The sequence below is a fragment of the Oenanthe melanoleuca genome, chromosome 11 (assembly GCF_029582105.1).
Source record: "Oenanthe melanoleuca isolate GR-GAL-2019-014 chromosome 11, OMel1.0, whole genome shotgun sequence".
NCBI classification, from domain to species: domain Eukaryota; kingdom Metazoa; phylum Chordata; class Aves; order Passeriformes; family Muscicapidae; genus Oenanthe; species Oenanthe melanoleuca.
In genome coordinates, this window is record NC_079345.1 from 7,589,464 (window position 1) to 7,616,500 (window position 27,037).

At 43.0% G+C, this 27,037-nt stretch overlaps 1 protein-coding gene across 2 annotated transcripts; it reads right to left on the reverse strand.

Annotated features, from left to right (window-relative positions):
- Positions 1-166: 166 nt before the first annotated feature.
- Positions 167-27,037, reverse strand: PDPR (pyruvate dehydrogenase phosphatase regulatory subunit). 2 transcript variants are annotated; one of them, XM_056501038.1, is made up of 18 exons: positions 26,623-27,037; positions 25,945-26,239; positions 23,526-23,659; positions 22,484-22,565; positions 22,229-22,392; positions 21,143-21,264; positions 20,486-20,603; positions 18,972-19,121; positions 15,857-16,049; positions 14,023-14,147; positions 12,209-12,364; positions 11,973-12,106; positions 11,430-11,578; positions 10,028-10,140; positions 9,584-9,678; positions 8,879-8,968; positions 8,424-8,606; positions 167-7,524 (listed from the first exon to the last, which is right to left on the reverse strand). In XM_056501038.1, the coding sequence occupies exons 2-18, from the start codon at positions 26,169-26,171 to the stop codon at positions 7,120-7,122; spliced, it is 2,640 nt and encodes an 879-aa protein (XP_056357013.1). In that variant the 5' UTR covers positions 26,172-26,239; positions 26,623-27,037; the 3' UTR covers positions 167-7,119. The 2 variants fall into 2 exon arrangements, with proteins under 2 accessions (XP_056357013.1, XP_056357014.1); XM_056501039.1 differs by having other exon boundaries at positions 25,945-26,242.

The following is a 27,037-nucleotide window of genomic DNA, read 5'->3' on the forward strand; positions in this document are numbered from 1 at the left end:
GAAGAGACTTCCCCAGGGTGATGCAGCAGGTCCAGAACTCACTCCAGCTCCCAGGGCTGGACCCTTCAACATGCCTAGTATCCCTACAGGATCCCACCCAGAGAACCAGGAGTGTTTGGATTCTCACACACAAGGGTCTTGCATGATTAATGGCAAAATTCAGAAGTAGTTAAAATGCCTCTTTATTAATATACAAACCTAGCAACATTTAAGCCAACCAAAATATGAAATGAAATCAAGCATGATATAAATACAGCATACATGACAACATGGCCTCAGTGGAGAGTGGCAAACTCACCCTGACTTGTGCGCTTGGGAAGAACTGTCCACGTCTCTGCCACGGGGTCTGGCAATCAGAGCAGCTCTGTCTCTCCTAAACTCCAAATATGAACTCGGCAGAGGTGAGACCACTGTTCCGCTCAAAGGAAGAATACCTAGCATGAGATTTCTCTGACCCCACACCACAAAGGGATTAAAGAGCTTCCCTGTGCTGCTGGAAACAACCTGCTGGCACCAGGGCCCTGCAAGGGCAGAGGGAAACAGCCATAGTGGATGGGGAACCATGCTGCTGCCATTGCTCCTTGCTCTGTCCCACCTCAGCTACATCCATTGCATGACATTCACATGCGTAAGGCACTAGAAAAGTGTTTTCACAGGTTCAAACTTCAGTTGTTCTTAAAATTCCGGCAGCAGCACACATCAGAAATCTTCCCAGCCCTTTTAAAATCCTGTCTCAGGAGACACGAATGAAGGGGGGTTTGGATGAGTGTTCTGCTGCAAGCCTGACTAGGAGATGCAGGAGAACCTGTCAAGGACTTCAGAGATACTAATCTGCTTCTGGCTATACTGGAAGAAGTCAGATCTGTCCCACTACAGGAAAAGGAGGGAATTTTAGCATGGAAAAAATCTCAGCAGTGCCATGATGAAAGGCAACAGCACAGATTTTTCTCCATGCAGACAAAATGGATCAGGTCCTAGCTGGGATGGCTGACAACTCCCAAGTATCTGCTCTGCTTGTAGCAGGTGTCAAGGATCCCTGTGGGCAGATCAACTGTTACCAGTATTAACAAATCAGTAAACATTAAAGTGAACACTTTCCTCATTCTGCTCCTCTTTGTTGGGATTCCTTATTCCGTGCAGGTGGAATCTCTAACAGTACATCAGCCCACATGCCACTCCTGCAAAGCAGCTCTGGTTTGTGCTGTAATCCAGAAGCCATCTTGACATCAGTAATCCAGCCCAGCTTTGAGACAAATGGGAGATGAGAAGTCTCAGAGCCATCGCAGCATACACCACAGGCAGCAGCAGATCCCCTCCCCTCCTGCTTCTCCCAACTCCTGCCTGCAAATGTCAGCTGGTACAGCAGGGAAGTGTTCAAGCTGAGAATTTTGTTTCCTTTAATGCAACAAGACACCCACAGAATATTCTACACCAGCCCAGGCTTCTTTAGAGAAAGAAGAAAACTTTTCCACAAGGAAAAAAGTTAATATATCCATTTTGGGGGGGGCGGGGAGGGAGAGGGTGGGAAACAAACAGGAAGGTGTCAGCTCAGCAGCTGGACAGGCACAAGGGCTCCCAGCTCCATACAAATTCCAGTCTCATACTGCAAGAGCAAGTTCCACCATCCCCCAGTGCTTGCTCAAAATTACCATCTCTGGGTGCACAGCACACAGCTTTCCAGGAAGGAAATCAAATGGCAGGCACAGCCAGTGCCCAAACACCTCACCTAAAGCTTTAAGGCATTTATAAATATTCAATCTTTTTTTCCTCTCTCAAATGCAAGGACTACTCATGCCAAGGGCTATAAGCACACTGCCACAGCCATAATACTTAAGGAAAGTTTAAAGTGCAAAGAAAATTTTCAAATGCTTTTTAGCGACAGCCTGAAGTCATCAGATGACAAGCCCCTTTCCCCGAGTTTTGTTCCATGACTGAATGCCTTTTTTTTTCTTTTTCAAAATAGAAATCCAAACAATCAATTATGAAAAAACAAATAGTTTAAATCAGGAAAACATCCTGAAATAGGCAGAAATTATTCTGACCCAGTATTATAATACACTCATTTGGGAAGACAAATACGAAGGCTGTGAACATTTTGCTCACCATTATCAGCAGCCAAGAGTTGTGTTTTAAATAAAAATTACTTCTGCCCTTACAAGCAACTCCCCATTCCTCTGACACAGGAACTACCTAATTTTTACAGATCTCTTCCCAAAATGTCACCATTCTGGTTTAACGTGCTGGAAGGATGAGGTTGGTGATGTCAGTGCTGTACCTTTACAGCTACAGGAATGTGCCAGGGAGACAAAAGTGTTCCAGGCAATCAAGTGCACACAGATCCTACTTCTCCTACATGGAACCATTTCCTTCATCCCAATGAGAGGGGCAAATGTGTGCTGGGAAACAAGTGACAATGCTGTCCCAACCCTGCCTAGAGCCATGCTAGCTAGCTAGCTCTTGTCCAGCATCAAGGCTGCAGAGAAAGATGCTCCCTGAGCTGGGAATTGAAGCTGATCATCTCTCCAAGTCTGGGCTTAAGGAGTTGAGTAACAAGCAAAGGATCAAACTTTCACTGCACCTCTCCTTCCACTTTAGCTCAGCCACTCCACCATCCCTCCACCAGTTTTTATTTTCCCATGCCCCACTCTCTGATGGCAAAAGAAACTAATGCACTCAGCCACCTGAGGAAGGAGACTAAAGAGGTGTTAAGGACAGTGGGAAAATCCCAGCACAGGGAAAGGGAGGGTTAAATTATGGGATTTACAGCAGCCACAAACCTGCCTGGGAGTTCTGATGTTGGTATTAGCACCATCTAAAAGCTCAATAACTTAAGTTGATGCAGAGACATAGATCTAAAGCCAATCTGGCTCTGATGACAAAGCATCAGGTAAAAGGAAGAAAAGAACCTTGTGCATGAGAAATTCTATAGCAGCAGAGTTTGGAGGTATTACAGGAAGAGCAACATGATCGATGGCAACTCAAATGAAACAGCAGAAAGGAGGAATCCAAGCTTACACCAAGATGTGGAGATGCAGTGGAAGTTTCACACAACCTCCCTTCCTTGCCACAAAATAAGAAACTGTCAAACAAGGCCTGCAAAATCTAGATACTGGAGAAAACAAATAGAAACTAAGTCTGGCAAAGATGGATGTGAAAATTACTGTAACACATCCTCCTGAAACAGAAAACATAATTCTAGAAATAGACTGCTAATGTTATTCTCAGATCATTAAATATGAACTATATACTGATGCTTTTTTAGTAGCAGTTTTACTCAAGCCTTGCAGTACTTATTCAAGGACTAACAAAACGTGAGAACTTAGGAAAGGACACAGCAAGGTTAAGACAACACAATATTTCTGGAAAAATCATATAATGGAAGGAAGAGTTATGTCTTCCATAAGTTCCCCTGACTCCAGATGGCACTTGGAGCCAGCCCTTCCCATGGATGCACATTTATATAGATTCATTGGCTACCTTTCTCCCAAAGATGCTTGTGTGAATGGAATCTACAGGGCTGCTCCCATTCTGGACAGCAAGATTCAGAGAACTGGTAACAATCCTGTGACTGATACACACGAGCTGCAGAGAGCAGACCTGCAGCTGCTGCTTCAGCACAGAATGAGGCCATTTCCCCTTCTACTCCACAGAGAGGGACACTATTTTTGTGTTTCCCAATCCAAGGTTCATAGTATTACTGTGTAGAATGAGAACAAACCACCTTTTTTAGCAAAAACGCATTTTAAGGCAGTTTTAATGATGAGAATCAGGATATAGAATTTTATAGTCCCTGTTATTTACCATCTTAGAGTTTAAGACTATGTTACAGCAGCTTCGAAGATCTGATTTCTAATTTTCTAATTTGAAGGTGTACTAAATGTAGTAACTCTTCAACAGATTAAGTTGTTTCTTTTTAGGCACTCTACTTTAATCATCAGATAAAGGGATTCGAGTCTTACGTCACTGCTTAATACCTCGAGATGAAAACACTATACTAGAAGGATCTTCCCTCAACTCAGTTATCACTATTTTAAAACGTGATCAAACTGTCCTCTTGACAGGTGTTCAAGTTGGTAAAGGCAAACTATTCTTTACACTGTAAGTTTAAAAATAGCTACACCAGAAATTAAATTGACTAAGCCTGAACAGCAGTTAAAGATCACTCAGGTTCTGATATAAAACAAGAACAGAATTCATCACAGGGAAGGTTGGAGTAGGCGTTAATGAGCTGCAAGACTGACAATTACCAAACCAGCGAAGTCTCAAACAGCAAACACAGTGTTACACGAAGTGTTGCTATGTCTACCATCATGGTGCAAAACTATTTCCACTCTCTATTTTTGGTATGGAAAAGTCAATAGATCTAGACATAAAATAAACCTTTCAGACATAAAATAAACTTTAGCAGGCATAATGACAAAAGTAGCTCATAAAACACAATTTTACTGTCAGAACTGCTGGGGAAGAGACATCAGTGTATGAAAAGTTGTCTGAGGAACTAGCAGGCACCTATAAATTAGGGAAAAGGAAAAATAACCATAAGGAGGAATATAATAATAATAATTGGCTGGAACAAGTGGTTGGTAAAGGACAGCATGCTGCTAGGTTTCAGTTTGGTCTTACCTAGTTCTAATTCTGCAGAGAACTGAACAGCTCAAGCTAAAATCTCTCGTTGGGAGTTTCAATGCAAACTTCAGTACACCTTGGCCCTATACTTTGCCTTCTTCTGGAGGAGTATCACGCCTTACTCAGCCACAACAAATGGTCAATAAACCCTAAGCAAAAGGGCTGCTCTAAGAAGCTCAAAGAACTCTTAAGCAGAAGAGCTACTCCACATCCTAAATATCACATACAAAACTCTTTCTTAGGTTGAATGCCTGTTTCTGTGGATAAGGAAGGTGAAGCAGTGTCCCATAAAACCAATAGAGAAGGACCAAGGCCCTCCCTGGCACACACATCCAGCATGGGAACAATGGGATCATGGTATCTAAGCAGGAAAGATAAGCTATAAGTAATCATAGAGTTTTAACTGCTATTAGATGCTTTATGAACCTTTCATTTAAACAATTAATTCTAACAAACCAGGCAGAATTTCAGTTCTGAGAGCAATAATAGGGGAATTTGGAAGAAATGACTAACAGGCAGAACCTACAGCAGCTGCAGAGTACCCTGGGCTGTGAGATCTCAAAAAGCTGGTCACTCCTTTTCAGAAACTGTGAAATTTTGCAGAACTAGGTTTGAAATCCTGGAAGAAGCCACACACCTCAGTGGAACTCACCACAGACAAAAGAACACATGCTCAAAGAAGCGACATCAACATTCAACCTACTACTACACCATATGCTCAAATCCTAAATTCCCTTACAGTTTCCTGAACTGGCAGCCCCAGACCCAACTGAAGGCACAGCTTAAAGAAACTAAAGCAGCAGAAAGCAAACTTAAAACAAGAACCAGAGAAGGTTTTGAGCTCATATTTAATTACTGATGCTTGCCATTTAACTGGAAAATAAAGTGTCCAAAAATGGTTCTAAACCATAGAGAAAGTGTTCACCACAGCTAATGGGACATCAGTGCAAGGTTGTGTTTGAAGTCCAAAACAGACACTGAAGCAGAAAGACCATGAGGAGTATGTAGTATCAGAGGCAGGGAAAACATTTAACAGATCTTTTTCAAGTAAATGAAAGGTCTTGGTTTTTGATTGTGCTCAAAACAGGAAGAAGATGATGTAAATGTGCACAAGGCAATTCAGCATTTCCCCACTTCACCATCAGCAACTGAACTGGATATTCTGACACCTGAAAAAGGGGTGAATTTCCACCTGGACCATCTAGAGCATCTGTATGAGAAGACAGATGCAAAGAGCAGTGCTGAAGAAAAGCAATTTATAGTCCCACAACCATGCTCCCTTCACTTCCTTATTCAACCCCTTCAGCTGAGGTACTACTGAGAGACAAACAAGTGCAACAGATTTGAGGAGGAAAACAGAAGACAAATTCTTGAGTCCAGCAGAAGATGCTGACACATTTTCTCACCATCAGTAGAAAACCTAGTGTATCTTGCACCACAGGTAAGACAAATACTGTATCTTTTCCTACAATCTCAAAATAACCACAGGCAGCTAAAACTACAAGATAATATCCCCTCCTGCTGCTCAAGTTCCCCAAACCAACACAAGTTCTCCATGAACCTTGCCAGATGAGTTTGACCAAGTCACATAAACAAAGTGAAAGACAATCTCCAAAGATACTGTATATTGTGCAGCTTAAACAGAAGCAGCATTTCAACACTTCTATTTAACATTAAACACTAACAACTGTCCTTGTTAGAAATCAGTATTCTTGCTAATAAAAAAGAAAAAACAACATTCCTTTATAGAAGTGAAATGCACATGTTGATCTTTGACTATATTTATAGAAGGCCATTTAGTTTCAGTGACCTCACACAAAAAATCCAATCCCACCAACAATGCACTTACCAATGCTACTGTCATCTCAATACTCTGATGTTAAATCTACTCCCTACTGGGAAAAATCAAAATGGTGGACAAAGGAGGGCAGTGACAGGCTGGACAACACCAAAACCTGTCCCTAGGCTGTGCTCACACAATGCTTTGTCTCATGCCAGTGAGGTAGCTGATCATTCTATTGCTGTGTGCATGGACACACCAACCCCTCTACAACATGGTATGTGGAGAGCAGGGTGAAATCAGCCATCATCTGTACCACAGGCAGCAAAGACCTGCTGTCCCATGCCTTATGCTGGAGAGAAGAGAGGAAGGGTGCAGTCTTCAGGGGTTCACCTCAACCCTTCTCATCACTAGAAGGCCAAGGCTTCTGGCAGGGTTCACTCCTACACAGGCATCCCTGCATGTTCAGCACTGTGCTTCATCCACTGGGGCACAGGGGAGCCTGGCAAGGGTTGAAGGAAGGAGACAAAGGGATGGAAAAGCTTGAAAATTAGAGGTTTAAAATATACAAAATGTAACACACTGGAAAAAGTTTAAAAGTTGCAAGACAAGAAAAGGAAAAGAAAGAAATATATGAGGTGAGGAGAAGGGGCTGGAAGATGGTGGGAGAAGACTCCAGCTTGGAACAAGGGGCGGGTCTAGTCTACTCAGCACTACTCCCTCTGGTAGCCACTGAGTTCCACCTCATCCTTGCGGCGCCGCTGCGTGAAGAGGGAGCTGAAGGGATAGAGCTTGGCTTTGGCCTGGAAGCGCTGCCCGGCGATGTCGATCTCGTACTCTCCCTGGTTGATGAAGTCAGTCGTCACCACCAGCTTCTCCCCCGTCTTCTCATCGAAGTGGTGCACGAAGCCGAGGCAGACGTGGCGCTCCAGGGTGTAGCTGTAGGCGCTGCTGGTGGTCTTGCCCACGTAGCGGCCGTTGCGGAAGATGGGCTCCCCCCACCAGGGCCAGAGGTCCATATCCGTGTCGTGGTCCTCAAGAATGAACATGGTAAAGCGCTTGTACACCCCGTTCTGCTTCTGTTCCAACAGCACTTCCTGGCCAAGGAACTCCATTCCCTGTGGGGAAAAGGGAGCATCAGATGATGTGAGGGACACGAACCGTGCCAGCTGCTGAGCTGCAGTAGACCAGGCTGCAGACAAGGGCAATTCACACTAGGAACTTATGCCCCATCAAAATGGGCTGCCTTCCTACACAAGAAGCTGAGCTCAGACAGCTTTTCTGTCATGTTTGTTGCTCCAGATGAAAAAAGACATAGAAATTTTTGTGAAGCTGGTCTTTAGAAAAATCGTTCTAATTTTCACTCCAGTGAAAGCCATGTCTCGATTCCAATTTTTGCCATTTTTCTTGTTCCAGAAACACTTCTGTCTACCCTTCTTTATAAATCAGAGGGAAACTGTAACTAATATGAAATTTGCATCCTTAGGCACTACATTTTTTTCTTGAATTGATACAAGCACTTGTTTTGGCTCATGCAAAGATGGAAGAAAGAAAACAAGACAGTGATAGCACCAACACCTGCTCCTACAAAAGCATGATATAACTCCACACTGTTCTATGAACACTGTTTTATTAAGAATAGAGAACACCTGTTATTGGTGCCTAGCCTGATATTTAACAGCATTAAATGCCACCAGGTGCAGGCTGGCTTTTGCTTCATCAGATTGAGAAAGCAGCTTAGAGAAGAAGCAAGAATTCTGAGATTCTGTAAGGTACAGAGAACCTCTGCACTGCAGAGAACACTGGGCACTGCACACATAAGCAGCACCAGGCACAGAAAATGCTGTCTAGGAAGGAGCATATTTTTATTTCTAGCAGCCTTCTGAAGTACAAGAATATATTTTACAGCTACTGCACAGAGTTCATAAGGACACATCCATCTGCTTGGCCGGCATCCTTTCAGTCCAGTTCAGCTCTCCCACCAACCCCAGTGCACAAGGTGGTGTAGGTGGTGTACCTTGTCCAGCTTGACCTGGAACTCGCGCCCACACTCCATAGGAGTAGTAAAAGCATCCAGATCCTGGCCCCAGAACGCAAAGAACTTCTCAATGCGCAGGCTGCGGAGCGCGTAATAACCGGCATTCCGAATGCCGTACTTCTGTCCCATGTTCATCACCTCATTGTACACGTGAAGGGCATACTGCAATGGAAGGGTGAAACACAGAGTGGCACCAGGAGAGAGCAGCAGCACCTGACACCATCAGGAATGCCACTGTCCCCTGCCACTGAAGCACAAGAGCTCTGCCCCACTGGAATGCAATATCAAGCAGGGAAACTCCCCCTGCTGCCTGCAGGCAGCTTTCCTGTGGTGCAAATCAGACATCTCATCACCTGGAGTCAATTTGGAAAATGTTTCCAACTTATGCATGCAAGCAACTGCTTTAATTAGCTGAGGCTGCAGTGTACTCTTACCTCTATGGGGATATAAAGCACAAAGCCAGGTTCTCCTGTGTGAGTGATACTCATCACACGGATGCCATTAGCATAGCCCACGCTCATCTCCTGCAGAATCAGAGGGGGTGAAATCATCCAAACTGCAATACAGCACAGAGATCCAGAAGGAGCACAGTGCATGACACATACACACTGGCCAGCCTTCTCTCCCCTCTGCCACCCACACATACTTGCAATAAGTTCAAATTTCCAAATTCAAATAGTGATGTCACATTATCCCAAACTGTTAGTTTGGGCACTTGGCAATATGCCCTGGAACCAGGTCAGGACACAGGTTATAATCTAGATACAAGACAGAAGTTGAATAGCAACTGTCTACTCAGCCTTTTAACAGGCTGTCAGGAGACAACAATGTCAGAGTCTCCAATCCCAGCTGTCCCCGCTGACAGCTTCATAATTGATTATGTGAAACATGTCAAGATATCAAATAGTGACAAGTCTATAGTAGGAGGAATACTGAAAATAAATGCATATTCACCTATCTATTTAGCAAGCACAACCCAAAGACAAGGGAGCCTACCGAGTAACCAGCCTAGCTCAGTAGCTGCAGTAAACCTTCCTGTAAATTTTAATTCTCCTCCAATTATCCAAAACATTTTTCTTCTCCTTTTATGCATGCTTTGAAAAACCTAGCAGAGTGAGGACAGAAGCACAATCACTCACCTTGCAAAAAAGAGAGGGGAAGTGTTCTGCAGTCATTGGGGCATAGGACAACTCTGACAAGACATCCACAGCACGGGGGCCAATCAGATTGAGAGCTAAAGAGGGGAGCAAAACAGCATTAGGATGACACTGGAGAAGTCTTGCCTGGTGTCTAACGTGCTGCTCCAATTTCTGAAGAACTATTGAACTAATATTTGTATTTACATTTAAGAACAGAGGATAGAGTTATTAAACTCTCTCCTGACAGTCCACAGTAAAAAAATGCTGTCTTGTAGCTCATGGCTTGCCAGAAAAAAGTCTCTCAACTGCTGTTTTTATCCAAATGTTTGGAAGGGAAACTAAATCACAACTCCAGGCACTTAAAACAATTAACTGGCATGCAGCACAAGACACCATTTGTGATTTTGAGCTGTGTGAGGAGGTCTGCTTTTAGTGATTTCTTACCTGTGTACTTCCAGGTCACATCCTCTAAGACCAGGTTGCTGTCATCAGGCAGGTGGTTCTTCAGCCAGGTCCAGCAATGAACTTGTTGGTCAGTGGGGGAAATCATGAAAAAGCTGAGACAGACAAATCAAAGCCAAGAAACAATGAAAGAACAACCACAAAGTGAATCAGCTCATTCTTCATTCATCAACTACTTGAGCCATTCAGCAATTTCCAAGATAAAAGGAGACCAAAACAAGCTGGTTTGTGAAAACCACAGCTAAAGTCTCTGGATCAATGCCATCACATCTGTTATGAAAAGAAATCCCCCACTTCAAGCACTACCAGTGGTCTGGTGACAAGAAGTGACTAGATGTGGAACACAGGGAGTTCTGCAGAAAATTGACAGAGTATCTCAAAGGTCACATCAGGTTTGCAGAAGGGACTTGCAGCTCTTCACCAGCAGTGATTCTCTGTACTCTTGACAGTGAGAGTAGAGATGGTTCACACAGCAATTTCTTGTTTTAGCAAAGGTCTTTTCACACACAATGGTAGTTATTATTAACAGTTTCCAAAAACAGAACTCCACTTGATAAGGGAAAATGAGCTGCTTGTGCGTGTGTCTGATACAAACTGTGAGTTAAAGTACATCAACATCTGTAGAAATGACTAGGCAAGGAGGGAAGCTACTGGTTTCACACAGAGGACAATACTTTCAAGCAATACATGAATGCAGACAGAAGTGGAAGAGAAAGAAATGCTGTTTCTAATTGAAAGAGAAGCAACAAAATACTTTCACACCAATACAATGAAAACAAACATAGAAAACCATCCACAAAAATAAATCCCATGCTCAGCTGGGACAAGGTCACAAAGTTCTTAAAAATGAGAAATCTTTTTATCAGACACCAAAGAGAGGCAAACTGGTTAGTCTAAGGGTAAAATCCTACCATCATGTCAGTTTGCATGAGAGAGTACAAAAAGAATGATAAAAAGACTGCAGAACTGAGAATTAGAGTACATACACTGCAATGAAAATTGAAATAATAAAAAAGTAGTATTTTCAATGTACAACTCCAGTAAGGACATTGGTCAGGAGTTAGTTTGTACTTTAAATGGTTACCTAAATTAATAAACTCCAATGACTGCTAAAAACAATTTGTATCTCAATTAAGAAATTAAACATCTCAAGGTCTAATATTTTGAGGAAATCTATCATCCGTAATTCCAGAAAAAGGCTTATTTTCCCCAATATTTGTAAGTTCAGAAGCTCCCTTTCACTTGAGTTACTCAATTAGGAATACTAGTGGAGAACTGAGACTTTTTAGCTTAGGGTAGTGACAAAAGTTTATGGTCTTCATGAAGTCCTTAGAGGCTCAAACACTCAAAGAGTGATGGCTAAAGATGCTGTCTGCACACCCACCTGCGCTTGCTGAGCCGGGCTATGCTGCAGTCATTCTCATACCCTCCGTTCTCATTAAGCATTCCTGTATGCACAACATGCCCAACTGGCACATCCAGGTCATTTGAGAAGAGATACTGCAAACTCTCCAGGGCCTGGTCTCCGGTGGACTACATGAATCAAAAGGAAGACAAAGTCAGACAAGCTGCTTGAGCAAAACAAATCCACTGGGGCAGCTTAAGATCGCATCAACATCCTGACCTAAATTATTTCAATTTGTGACGATCGTGACACTGATGTCTCGAGTGTAACAGGATATGACAGTGGCACAGTGCCAGAGGTCAAATTCTATGAATAGACTATGATAGACCATGATATTTCTATAAACTGGGCCCTTGACAGACAAAACCCAATCTGTGCTAAATACTGAGGTGCAACCTGAATTTAGCCATACAGTATGATTTCCTCTGTCTATTCTCTAGAGGACACTGAGTTTTTTCACAAAAGCAGGCAATAATAATCTAAAGGTCACCTTTACCAGGTGGTCCCTTCCTAGGTACTTACACTTATTTCAAACTTGGTAAAAGATGACATGTCAATAACACAAACTGCTTCCTTACAGCACTTGACTTCAGAACCAACAATATCAAACCAGTCTGGTTTGTAAAAGGTTTTGCTGTGATCCAAATCCAGCAGATCTAATACAAAGAAAAATCAAAGGAAAAATTAATAAACTGGATGAATTAAGACCTTACATAGACCAACTGGGAAGCACAAGGCATAGGAAAATATGATCTCACCACTCCCAGGTGGGACAAAATACTTGACTCTCTCAAATCCATGCTTCTCCATCCACCTGGCTCCCTGTGCATCCAGGCGGTCGTACAGAGGCGAAGTGCGCAGCTGCCTGCCAGTCTGGAAGTCCCAGCGGGGAACTTTCAGATCATACATGAGGGCTGCAATGGTCATAAAGATCCTTTATTAGGCAAAGTGTTTATCTAAACTTTTCTTCCAGATTATCAGTACTTACTAATATCTGAATCATTAATAAAACTCCCTCAAAAATCTCCAACCTTCCTTTTCCTGTTTTTGAAAATCCACAAATCTGTTTTCATCCATTTATAGCTCTTCAAAATCAGACTAACAATATCTGCACAGAACACTTATATTTATAGGTACTTATGGTCTCATGACAAGATAACAAAATATCTGCAAGATAACAAAAACTCTATTTTTCATGAAGCCATGCTGACTAGCATTAATTATGTAGGATTTTTCCCTGGCAGTATACTATATCAGATATTTTGACAATGCTAATGCAGGGGTAGGCAGCCCATAGCTATAGTGACCATCTAATCTGCCTTCTTAAACACTGGCAATTCAGCCTTTTTTTAGTCATTGAAGCTTTTCCAAATGGCTTCTGTATCTGTTCAGCTAGTATAGAGTATTTTTGTTTACTAAACAAGTTACCCTAATAAACACTGAGCATTCTCCTTAGTTATCAGTGGAAAGTAATAAGAATGCTTGAACACCACTTTATAAATGTTAAGATTCTACCTAGGTCAGAAACTGCTTAAAACTGAAGATAAGCCAAATATCTCTTACTGAACACTTCCATCATTTCTGCCTCATAGCTAATAATTTAATGCATTTATTGGTAATACCTCAAATTGGTATTCCTGAAAGAGAGGGTATAGGGAAGACTAGATTAGAACAGGAACATAACACTTCAAAGATGGAATACATTGCTCACTCTGTGAAAACTAGAGGGATTCTGTAGCTATCAGAACTGAAATTTGTACTGGAATGCAACTGCAGAATAATGCCCAAAGTATAAAGTGATTTTTTCTGGGAAGAAGGTCAAAGCAGGAGCAGGTTTTTATTCTCCAGATGTAGCAGGGCTAAGAGGTTTACCCAACTTCTCTGCTTTCACCCAAACATATGTTTTTAGTTTAAACTTGGTATTCAAGTAATTGTTCCTGTTATGCAACTTGTGGAGCACTTCATAGCTCTATTTCAAATTTGAAAAGAAGTCATCCACAATATTCAGACAATATGACAGATATTCAAACAACAGGGGGAAACAAAGCACGGCATTAGACAAGAAAAATGGAATCTCTAATCTCTTCTGCAAGGTATTTATTGAAAACTTTGACAGACGAAAGCAGTATGTCTATGCAGACTTCCTGAATTTATGCAAGATAACTGGGTCACCCAGCCATAAGTTGGAAGTGGAGAGATTTCCACACTGTAATAATGTGCAAAGATTAACAATCTTTGAGACAGTGCAACATTCCCATTACGACCTTGGCATTGCTTTTTTAGGTTGGTGTCCTACAGAGATACATACAAATTTCCCTATATCAGAGCAAAGCACAGAAATTGCAGAGAGCAAGGTACCAACAGCATTTTTTTCAGAAAAGTTAATAAGAATGCTGGCATACAAAAAAACCCCTCATCCTTTCCTGTATCATGGGGAGCGGCTGTATTGCCAGGGGGAGAAGGTCTGGAAGAAGGAAAATGTTTCTCAGAGTGGTGGCAGAGAAGAGACAGTGTAGCAAAGTGGAAAACCTTGGACAGACTGCCCAGAGCTGAAGGCAGAGACCTCACTTACGCATGACTTCCATCACACGGTGACGGAGGAAAGTGCGACTGCTCTGAAGGGTTCCAAAACGCTTCAGATCCAAGGGCCAGACATTTTCCGAGGGATACCCATTTACTATCCACTCTGCCAGGTACCTGATGGAAGAAATAAAGACAGACTGAGATATCAGCCAACATCTTAAGGGAAAGAGTGTAGTCAGAAGGAAAGCAGCTGGGACATGAGAATTACAATAGGGAGAGAGAAGACATGTAACATAGTATTCTAAACACTAGCAGAATCTGGAAAGCTTCCCTTTATAAAATGCATCCACCAGATTTCCAAATTACCCATTAGGATGAAGCATACAGGGCAGCAGGAAGTTCAGGACATGGCTAAATGAAGCCAGAGGACAGGTAACCTGACTGACACTGTGTCAAATCCTTGGGTTCTTATACAAAAGGAGGTGCAAATATATTTCAGCCGGAGTTTGAGGCTTCTGCTGTCTCATTTCTCATTGCCTCAGGCACAAACCACCAGTGACAGCATTCATTTAGCATGAGGTGCCAGCCAAGTTCCATTCAGCTACACTTCCAGGAGTGAAAGACGAAGGCATTCTCTAGAGCTAACAGACACAGGCAACTCAGAATTTAGCAGTGCAGAAGATTCTGTCCACAACCAGTAGAAAACAATACAAAGGGGTTTGGAACTGATCATGAAAAGCTACATTAGCAAGCTAAGCTGTTTATTTTGGAGCTGTAGCAACAAATGAATAAATAGTGCTTTTTAACTTCAGAAATTATTTTGATTTTTAAGAGAACCTCACTGCAAAGATTCTCTGTATTTCAGGTGACAACAACAAAATAATCATGTGTTTTTTCTCTGGTGAGTTAAATTATTAGACAATGGACATAAACTAGTGAAGACAAATGCAGATATTAACACCAGCATTAAAAACGAGCAGTTTGTTAAGAAGGCTGTGTGGTAGAAGGAATGCTCAGTCACCAAAACTGAATGGCAATCAGACAAATGATCATTCAACAACTTGGCTGCTGAGATTACATGTAAATGCCTCTCTAAGAATCTGCATTAACACAGGAACTAGATTTTACTGGGAAATTATTACACTCCTAGCTTACTGTAGGGGACAGTCTTAAACTACTGTCAGCACTGACATCACATATATGGTGTTTCACCAGCAACAGATACATGCTGCTTTTAGAAGAATTACCTGCTGTGTCAACTTGAATGATCTAAAGACTTCAGTCAAATGATAAAGGGGATCACGAAGCACAGGAGATGAGGGAATATATGCTTTGCCAAGCTTTTATCTCTTCACGGTAGTTTTAAAAAAAATCATACCATTTACAGAATCACAGAATGTCCTGAGTTGGAACGGATGCACAAAGATCACCGAGTCCAACTCCTGGCCCTGGACAGGACAATCCCAAGAATCATACCAGGTGCCTGAGACCATTGTCCAAATGCTTCTTAAATTCTGGCAGGCTTGATGCTGTGACCACCTCCCTGTGGAGCTTGTTCCAGTATCCAACCACTCTCTGTGTGAAAAATCTTTTCCTAATATCCAACCTAAACCTCCTCTGACATAGCTTTAATAAAGCTTACTTGATCCCCAGCTGCTCACTGAGATTTGATGCCAGAGGAGAGGTGTGCAGGGCAGGAGGAGAATCCAACATAGATTTGAAACACACACTGAAAAAATCAGAAAACATCAACTGCTCCTCTCCTTCACTCAAGTCAGAAATTAAGGAGGTGACAAATACCAACCAGAACATTCTACATAGAAGGATCATCTGAGCAGTCTCTTGGCTAAAGTGTTACACACACAACAGTGATAACCACTTACTTGCCTGCTCCCCCACCATACGAGATGCCAGCTGAGTTCATGCCAGCCAGAACGAAGTAGCCCCGTGCGGTGGGCGACTCTCCCATGATGCATCGCATGTCTGGGGTGAAGGACTCTGGGCAATTCACCAGCTGCATGATCTGCAGAGACTCCAAGCCTGGCATCCTGCGCAGGAGGGCACTCAGAAGTGGCCCTAGGACCCAAAAAAATAAAGAGACAAAAAGTCACAGCCTTCAGTCTCACCACCTTTCAGCTGCTTCAGGTGGAAGCTGCTTCCATGTTTCGATACAGTCACAGCAGAAATGGTTTACTTGCTGGAATCACATTACTCAAAATGGATCACACAGCATACAATAAAAGCAGCTGTATTGATTCAGACCAAGAGCCCAGTAATGTTCTCAACAGTGCAAGAGCACTGTTCAGTTTTGTTAGGAAAAGCAATAGAACCAATAGATACATAGTGAGGAGTACAGACAGGCTAATGTATATGATGCTTGTCCCATGCATTCTGCAAGCCTTTACCTACCATCAGCTCAGAGGATTTCCTAAAAAATTGGTATATTTTTCTCTATTTAGAAACCCCTATATTGGGCTTTCTTTTAACACTGGATCAGTCTTTCCCAGCCTTATCAGAATATCCAACAGATACAGACAAGGAGTCCCATGTGTTAAAATTTGTTGTGTGAGGAATCACCATCTTTTGTTTTAAAGATCACACTCAATTTTTTTAATGCCTCCCAGCATTAGAAGAGACAGTGGTCAGGAGTTCTCCTTCTAGCCTAATTCCAGATTCTATAGACCTCTGTTTCCCTTCTCTCCTTTCCCCAGCTCACTCAGTCACTCCATTCTTGGAAGCTATTCCAAGCTTTGATCAGTCTCTTGCTGCTCTTCCACCAGGCCTTCTCCAGTCCTATGATATCCTCTGGAAACAGGGAACCTCAAACAAGAACTAGCATCTGGCAAACCAAAGATTTATTGTTGCATAATGAAATGTGTTTTCTGTTCCTTTCACAGTAATTCCTAACTTGTCTTCTGCTTTAACTGCTGCTGTGTTGATGTCTTCACAGAACTAACACAACAACCCCAAGGTCTGCTCAAAGCCCATCAAGTCACATGGTGCAAACAAGACCACCCACACACATTTGCATAATTTCACATTTATCCTCATTGAATTTCCTCACTGCTTCATTGCCCAGTCACGCTGGGAAAGTCCTTTGGCAACTCTTCACAGGTTGACATTTGAGAGCACTAATAATTGGGTAAGATATCTACTTGGCTTTTCTTGCCCAAAAGTTACCTCTGCTTAGTACTCCAGATAAAAGCCCTCAAGATTCAGCCCTAAGAATACTCCTGAGCTTTATGCACAAGCAGTAAAATAACCAGATTTCACATTACCTAAGAAGTTACAAAAAGAAAGAGTCTGACCTGTTCTTTCTCTTCCTTCTCTCAAGCATTAGAATTCCACAGTAAAAGCCAGATGTTGCAGGCTATTTTTTTATTGATAAAAAGAGATCAGTGCTAGATTTGCTCTCGTACCCAGTCCAGTTTAAGCAACTCCACGGACTATTTTAAAAATCAAAAGGTGTTCCAACGCCAAAGATCAAAGCAGTAATACAAGAGCTCAAACCCCAGGAACTATGGCCCTAGAAAAGGATCAAATACTGCCTGAGTAAGCTCTGACTCTGCTCAACTGTTCAGCACATTTGAATGGATAAAACGGCAAAGCTGGAACATAGCATGCAGCTGCATCAGAATCTGGGAGTGCCAGCAAGCAGTGCCTTTTCATTTTATCCAAATGAAAGCCAAAAATGAAGTGGGTACAGAGCTAGAGCAACTCATTACTGAAGCTCATATCTTCAAGCAAGTCTGTAGGCTTCTAGGGATCTAAAAACCTTTAGCATATGCCAGCGCTAAACAGCATCCCATCCTGGCTCCACCCCTTGCAGTTTAAATCTGTACAGTATCAGTATGGTGTCCCTCAGAAATCAAAGTAAAATAATTCAATTTAACCTGAAGCACATGTGGAAGAACATACTATGACTGCAGAAAGAAATCACTGAAATTCCATCCATGCCTAGGGTCACAGAGGCATATGCATTGGGCAAGGGATGCAGAGAGCTCTGACACAAGGGAAAGCTGCACTCCTGAATATAAGGCAAATTTGAAGACAAGAGGAAACATACCAACTTAACAGGTATCAAAGAAGCAGAAGTGGCTGGGAAAGAAAGGGACACACAAACCACGTTATGCTCTTTCTTATAGAAAGAGCCCTCCATGTAACAACATACGCAGAATATAAAAACAGAATCAAATAAAATGGGAAGAGAAAGAACAGTTGAAATATTATAAACCACCACTGCCAATGGTGGGACGAAGCCTGGGAAGCCACAATACCAACTTCTGGTCGCAAAGCAACTGTCACTGATAGAAATGCACTTGTCAGTCCCTGCTGAAGAGAGCTGCAGAAACAAAATACCACAGCTATGTGGTAGGTCAACAGTGTTGATCTACTGCATCACAAGAGGAGCAGCATGTGTCACTGACAGTCAAAAACCAATTGAAATGGAAGAGCAGTGTTGGGAAGCTGATATAGAGGAAGTTAATATACGCTGAGGATTGGTGGGTGTTTTTAAACATTACACAGATATCACAAAATCCTGGAATTGTTTAGGTTGGAAAGGACTTTAAAGTTCATCTCTTTCCAAACCACCTGCCATGGGCTGGGACACCTTCCCCTAGACCAGGTTGCTCCAAGTCCCATCCAACTTGACCTTGAACACTAAGCAATTTGTGCCAGTCCCTCATCATTCTCACAGGGAAGAATTTCTTCCTAGTATCTTATATAATTCTGCCCTCTGTCATTTGGAAGCCATTCCACCTTGTTCTGGTACTCTTTGCCAGAAGTCCTTCTCCAGCTCTCCTGTAGGCTCCCTTTAGATACTGCAGGCCTTGGTAAAGGGCTTTTCAGCAAATTACTGACAAATGAAGAGATAAGTGAATTTGAGAGAACGTTCATCTTTCCCATAGATCAATGACAGCAGGCACTGCCATGAACTCTGCCTTCTGTTGAAGCCATGTGTTTCACTGCTGTGGGAACCTTTGTTCCCTAACATACCAAAATGATCCCAGTCTTCTTGAAGGTTCTGGATCTCCAGCTGGTTCCGTCCCTCAGTGAAGAGAGGTTTGGGGTTTTTCTCAAAGCCTCCTGAGAGGATGCCCCCCTGCCAGTTGCGTATGTAGATCCTTCCATCAGGGTCGACAATAGCTGCACAGGGAAGAAGAGAGGTGGAGAGGGAATTGAGAGAAGGGATATCTGTCTCAGGATGTTGTCCCACAAACTCCAGCAATGGGGGCCTAGTGACATGCCAGGCCAAGCCAGCAGTCTCCCAACATGGAAGGGACAGTCTCAGCTCCCCAGCACCATGCTGTCACACCATTCTGGTTCTCATGTGAAACCTTTGGTGAGGCAGTTTAGATTAAACCATTAGCTTCCACCACAGCCATACATGTTAACTTTTGGACAGCAAACTGAATTAAACCTGAGGAGCCCCAAGGCAGCAGGACAGTGTTCCCAGGAGAGGACACAAGAGGGATTCAGAATCCTTGCAGCACTGATAAGCTATTATACTGGCTTAGTTCCACTGAAATAGCACCCAAGACCAGAACTTCCACCAAGAGATGTCCTGCACTGCCCCTCTTTCTCTTCCTATTCTAAGAAAAGTTAATTTATAACAAGTCCAGCTTACTGCAGGCCACCAGCACAAAGAAGGCAAGCAGCACTGGGGTGAGGAGAAGCAGTCAGGACTGGATTGCTCCTTCCATTGGTAGTGTGTGAAGTATTTATGTTACTCCACCTGACATGTTCCATAACAATTTTTGCTATGTACAGAAAAGCTGAGAATATATATAATGTGAATATATATATATATACACACATACATATAAATATATATATATATATACACACAGAGGGGTTTTAATTAGTCAAATAAAAGTGAAGTAGCTGGACTCCAACCAGAGATCTCAATTCCCTGGACAGTGTATACATTACTCACTAGAAGCAGAAAATCTTGCTAACAATTGAGAGTAAATAAGTAAAGCTTTCTACTTCTCAACCACAGTTTTCAAACACAAAGGCTTTTTTTAAGAGTCAAAAGCCAGAACATGGGGGAGGAGCAATTACCTCAAGTGTTTGGTTGCCCCTACAGCTCATAGACATGTAAATGCCATTGTAAAGCCTTAGCTTCAGTTGGAGGAAAGGAATAGATGGGCCATTTGGGGCCAGCAGCCTGCAAGGAAAACATAGTGCCAAGGCTAGCACACTCTCCAGCCCAGAAATCCAACAATCCAAGACTCAGACACAACTACTACTCGAACTAGAGTCAAGGTCATTCTCCTGCTAAGCTGATGAACTCTCAAAATCATTTTCTACAGGTAAAGCTTTTGCAAGAGTAAAGAAAGATATTCTACCACTGAAAAAGGATATTCAAAGCAATTCAGAGAGAAGGACTTCACAAACCCAAATGAGCTGAGGACCAATAGCCCAAGGTTAGCCTTTTTGTCAGAAACTACCTTGGAAAGGCAGGTATAATTCACCAAGAAAAGTGAGAAGAGCTGAAGAATCCTTACTTGGTAAGCTGCTTGACAGAGGCTCCTTCAAAGGATGTGTCAGGAGGTAGAAGTGTTCGCAGGCATGGAGTGGGATATGCACTGGTTCCTCCCCAGAGTGACCCAACTCATAGGCCCACTGAAATCAAAATAGCACCGGTCAGAATGGAAAAGGAAAAAAAACAGCCCCAGGAAAAGAGCAGGACATAAGCACAGATCATCTCTCTGATTTTGCTTTCTTAAAAAAACAAAGACTTGGCTCAGACTCTGAGACATGATTTTTTTCTCTTTTCTTAGAATTTGAATTGTTTTGGATAAAGACATTTTTTCTGTTTCCAAGACAATAACTAGAAAAGTAGGGCCCCAACTCAAAACTAAGAAGTACCAGTTTATGATACAAAAGCTAAATAAGATCTGTATACCAAAGTCAGTACTGGGCTCAGAATCTACAGCATTTAGGTTAATACCCAGCCTTTGGAGCACAGCAAATGGCAAGCACTGCTTTTCCTCCTTCACATCCCTGCTGAGATAAGCTGTTGAGTAACATGATTTAATCTACTCCAGCAAACCAAGCCAAAGCACAAACCATAAAAAAACCCAAAAGGAAAAGAAAAAAAGAACCAGAGGGGAATGCACTCATTCTTAGGCATCAGAAAGAAAAAGATCAAATAATCCAACCTGGCCAGCACAGTTGACAAAGTACTCGCATTGAATCCGCCCTCTGTCAGTCTCGACTCCAGTCACACGACCCTTCTGGATTGTGACATGACTGACACATGTCCTCTCGTGAATCTGGACACCTGGAGAGGACATCAGAAAGTCAGTATGCCATGAGCCTTCTTGCTAATGTGTCACACTGTTAGCTTTAAACCCTTACACTCAACCAAAATGCTTATTTTCTCCCAGAGACAAAATTTCTATTTTGACCCAGTAATTCTTAAGCAAAACCCTGTAATTTGTGAAACATCATATGTACAATTTGTACAGGCTGAGACAGTGAAGAGCTTCAGTTTTTTTTTTTTTCCATGTGACAGTCTGATAAATAGTGATAAATAGAGCCCCAGTATCAACAATATGGGAAAAAAAGTCTCAGCTATGGACTTCTTTCCATTACAATTCCTTTATGCAAATAATTTGTAGTTTCAGATGGCATGACTGGTTCTCTTACAGGAAATAAGTCATTTTGTAGAAAAAAATCAATAAGCAGTATGCCAAAACAAATTGGGCTAAAAGAAACTATGAGGGGTATCTTCCTAAGCAGCCTCTTCCAATCTGATGGACTTTCACCCTTCATGACCTTTATTCCCTGCTATCATATTTAACCTTCCCCCTACTTTTAAACCACTCCAAATTTGCTAAAGTGCTGGGCAAACAGCATTTATTAATACACTTCCAAACCCATTTTCAAAGCATATGTGCTCAATTAAATACTGCCCAAGGCTCAGCCATCCTTTTCATTTGTAGGTAATTAACCACTGTGATGTGTAATTATGAGTCAATTCTAGGAAGGAAAGTGTGTGCTTTTTCAGAGAAATACATAACCACTAAGGACAACAAACAGGTGCTTGATCTATCCCAGGAAACCTGTAAAGATTTGGCATGTAAAAAATTCAGCCTGTTTTTCAGAAAGTAACAGTTTTAAAGAATCTGAACTTCACAGAAACAACAGAATTTTGGTCTTCAGTGCTCAGTTAGAATATGAAAAGAGATGCAGAAAATAGCTATCATGCAGGAGAGTGCTCTACAGATAAAAAAAGCTCCTACCATTCCGTGAGGCAGCGGTTGCCAGAGCCAGACTCACATTGGCAGATGACACAAGTGCATCTTCTGGCACATACATGGCTCCCACAAGGTCATGGATGTTGATCAGTGGGTGGAGCTGTAACACTTTCTTTGGGCTGATAATCTCACATGGTATTCCCATTACACTGCCACAGAACATAAGAAACACAATGTCATTTGTCTTGCAGGAGAGCTGGTGCACACTGAAGCTGAGTTGTATTCCCTGCTCATACGTACTTCAGTGATGAAGCAATGCGCTTCAGAGAGATCAGTCGGTCCTGAGTCTGAGCCAGTGAAATAGAGCCTGTCTTCATGTACCCTATGACAATGACCAAAGTCAAGTCAGATTTGGACAGGATCCTGAATTCCTTTCCATCTCAGACTCATTGCTTTAATATAACTGCAGACTTGTTGCTTCCTCTACTCAGGAGCCTTGAAATACCACATCCTCAAATACCTTTAAACTCTTAGGAGCCAGTAATTAAAAAGTGCGTGAGAGAAGTTTTCAAAAAAGCCATTTAATTTTTAATTGTGTTCTCTTTCTACTTCATATACTCCTGTTTACAAAACCCCCCCCGAATTTCACACATGGTAGCTATTAAAAGAGAGAGAAGTTATAGCCAAAAAGCGATCTAATGACTATTCAGAAAAATAAAACTTCAACAACTAAAAGCAGCTATTATCACTCCAACACTGCATTAAATTAGTATTCATCTTAATTGCAGGTATAGTTATTAACCTCTATTGAGTCTATACATCACAAGTTGTTGGCAGAAGAAAACTTTCAGTGACCAAGTTCTTCCTATCAAGTACATGCCCAAACATTTCAGAGGGAGAGGGAGAATTTCAACATAATCTTTTCTTGTTATTTCCAGGGCTAGGCTGCAGTAAGAGACAGCTTTGCCTATGTTTCAGTGCTCCTGTTAACCACCTTTCCTTTTTGAGAAGTGAATCAGTGCACAGAACAGGCTAACTTGCTCCAGTCACTGCAATATATTTTCTATGTCCTTGTGCAAATTCCAGTGCCTGCCCAAGTTACAGACAACATGCAAACTGTCACAATTTGCAGGTAGTCTGCCTTCTGTTTGCCCATCTGATATTCTTTCTTCTCCCCATTCTGATTAGACTAGTAACATCTCTTTGCATCTGATTAGGTCCATATGTTTGTTTTTAAACAGGACTTTCAAGGCTTAAGACAGTATAAAACCACAGTCTTATTTCAGTGTCAGTATTTCAATTCAGTTTCCCAAAGACTACTCCATGATGACACTTTCAGTACCTGTTTGCACTCCTGTCTCCTGCTCCAGCTGCTGGTAGAGCTTGTTTGAATAGTGTGCCATCTTCAGCTCTATGGACATGGGCCTGGCTGCGCTCACAATGCCAGCACAGAAGCGAGTGGTGCCAGCAGCCAACCTGCAGAAGAAGGTGCAGAGAAGGGGCTCATACAGCTGCCAGGTACACACTCCACACCAAGCTGCTCCAGCAGCTCCACTGGTGGCACAAACCACACAGCAACTTCTCCCCCAAACACATCAGAGCAACACTGAGTTCGACGATGCAGGGATGCATTCCAAGACAATTTCTCCTTAACAAGTCCTCAGCACTGACATTTTTCAAAGAAAGCATTTTTTGGGAAAAAAAAAAAAAAAACAAACAAACAAAAAACCAAACCCCTTACACTAAAATTGAGCTGCCCAATTATTTCCTTCTCCAAAGCAGGATTTCCCTCAATCAAAATTAACTTGGTTTTGAGTCTTGCATCTTTGAATATTACAGTACGAGCAAGTTCCTCTCACTTTGTAACAACAGCCATAGACAGGCACATCTTTCTTGCCCCTTCCAAAACTGTCGCTGTATCATTGAGCTATTTGGTGAAGGGCTACTCTAGCGACAAACCTACACAACTCCATGCAACATGGACATGGGAAGACAAGGCAATTAGATTTAAGCATCTCCCTTGCAGCCTGCTTCCACAATAATTCCAAGTTACCTTTGCTGCTACTAAAGCCACCCCACATTTTTCCATTTGACACAACTGCTTTCAGCCTAGCATGTCTATATTCTCTCAGTAATTCAACCCAAGATTCAGTTGGGCAAGGAATATTTGCTACAGCCCTACTCAATGACGACCTAAGGAGTCAAAGCAGTGTCTTGCTGTGCTGTGCTCCTCATAAGACATTTCTGCTACTGCAATACTTCTCTTTCTCCTTGAGCATGCACAGACTGAACCTGCACAGCATCTTCACTGGCTGCAGATCTTTAGTGGGCTGATCATACTCCGCTTCAAAATAGTAAAAATGACATTCCCTTGCAAACACAGCCCAGCAGCCCGCTTTGCTCAGAAAGACACCACTCACAAGGACTCAGATGAGAATACCTGATTTGTTTTCTTTGCAGCTAGAAAGAACCTGCTGCTTCCCAGCCACACAACCAGGAACCACAACTAATTATTCCTGAAGGCTGTATCAGGTGTGAGGTTCTAAAGCAGATGATAAATATACAGTCCAGCATTTATTTAGGGCATTAGAAGCTGCTACAATAAACAACTCTTCAAACCCTTAAGTCTCAGTGGTGTCTCATGCCCAGGATCTCCAAACTGCCTAATGAAAACACCAGGAATGCCCCTCAGAAATGGACAAATAACTGGGGAAATGTTAGGATGCACAGCTTTCAGCCAGAGCTGTGTGCTCTGCTACAGAAAGCTGACCCAACTCACCACAGGCACTTCTGCTCAGCCAAACTGTAACAGCCTTGGCTATTTTACAGAGAGGCACTAAATCCTCCAATAAACTGGATAATCTGAGCACTTATCCATCTTACAGGATGTTTTAGTAATGCTTGCTCATAACTTCTTGCATTGTCTAGAGGTTTACTGGCTGTCTAATGCTTTAGACACACATGGTGTGCTGCTCTGAAAGGTCAACAAGGGCTGTAGGAGTAACATGGATTTTTTAGTTCTCTAAAATGGTCTATCATCTTTGCCAGCTGCATTGTTTTACATGATCACCTGTGATTACAGCAGAGCAGCTAGATACCTCCCAAAGGAACCGTGGTGCATGGAAAACCCACATCAGAGTAGAGTTCTCCTGATGGGAATTGCAGCACCTGCAGGATGCACACTGGAGCCCAGTACTGATCACACCCCACTGTGTCACTCCCATGTTTCTAGGGCACTGTGGGGAGGTAGAAGACCCTGGAGTGCAGAAGTGAAGTTGAGGGGGGAAAAAAGGGTGGGGCTTTATTGCTTGTTTTTTGTTTCTCACTACCTGAATCTATTTTAGCTGTCATGAAATAAAGTCATTAATTTAATTAATTATCCCCAGGACAAGTCTGTTTTGCCCATGGCAGGACAATTGCCATACCTTTATCCTGATCCACAAGTTTTCTTGGCTTACTTTCTCTCTGTCTTGCAGAGGGAAATGGCATGGCTGTGTAGGAGTCTGGGCCTGAGCCACAGCTACCCCACCACAACCACACAAGGGATACTCTTCACCTTTGCAGAGCAGTCCTGTGCTTGGGAAGGGGCAGTAAGTGTTGTTACTAATGCTCAGTATAACCTCATTTCACCCAGGGAAAAGGCTATTTCCAGGTCTTCACTTTCAGTGAAGTTCAGATGAAGAGGTAGAAATAACACATTACAGCAGATATTGCTCTGCATAAAAGTCTTGCTTGTTTGATTTTTAACCAGAAATCCTTACCTGCCCTGCTCAAGTAAGACTATATCCTTCCAACCCATCTTGGAAAGGTGATAGGCCACAGAGGTGCCCATGACTCCACCACCACAGATGACAACCTGTGCCTGTGCTGGCAGGGCAACTAGCTGAGGTTCTGCTGTAGTTGAGGTTCTTCTCTGGGAGCTGGTGATGCGCCTCCATTTCGGGTGAGCTGCCCGCCACTGGAGATCAGACAGCAGTCGGAGAAACATCCCGGCAGCTCTTTGTCACCTTCCCTGAAGCACCACCTAGATGTTCAGAGGCTACCCCAGTACCACTCCTTCTAGGAAGGAAAAGATGAGACTCACATTACCACTTATCTTATTACACACAAGGCTGGCAGCAGGAAACATCACATGGTGTGCTGGGTATAAGTGACATGAGAAAGCTGACGAGCAAACAAACAAGAGGGCAGTTGCTCCTGAAACAACCTTGGTCTTAAGATTTAAACTTAGGTCATGAAATAGGAACAGAGCATTACACCTTTGGTTTTGACACACTGCAACTTGACAATGAGCAAAGAACCAGACGAGAGGTGGGAAAGCTCTCACATCAGTGACAAGGAGAAATGAAACAGCTCAGATCATGCTCTGGAATGTTTTCTAAAGCCAGAAGTTAATAGGACACAAATAAGCGTGATTATTAATGCTGTCAGGCCTTTACCTGAAGAAGAAAACGAAGACTGTGGTCAGAGTAACTGGCACAGGGCACTGGAGAGGCCCCTCCGGGAACACCTTTACACAAGCTTTATACCCCAGGGCCTGGCTGCGGCAGCTCCACCAGCAGCAGCACCGGAGGTTCCCTCACCCGCAGACTCCGGCCCGCACCGGGAGCCTGAGGGACGGGGGGTGTCACGGAGCCCCGGGGCAGAGGGGCCCCGCCTCGGCCTGCTCGCCCCCGCGCTGCGGAGAGGCCGGGAAGGGAATGAGGGCCGGCAGCGGTGCCGGCAGCGGTGCCCGGGGTCGCGGAGCGGGGCTGGGGCCGGGCTCGGCGGGGCCGCGCCGCCTCACCTGGGCCAGGGGAGGCCGGCCTGACCTTCCGCGCTTTACGGCCGCGGCCGACGCGCGACAGCCGCCCC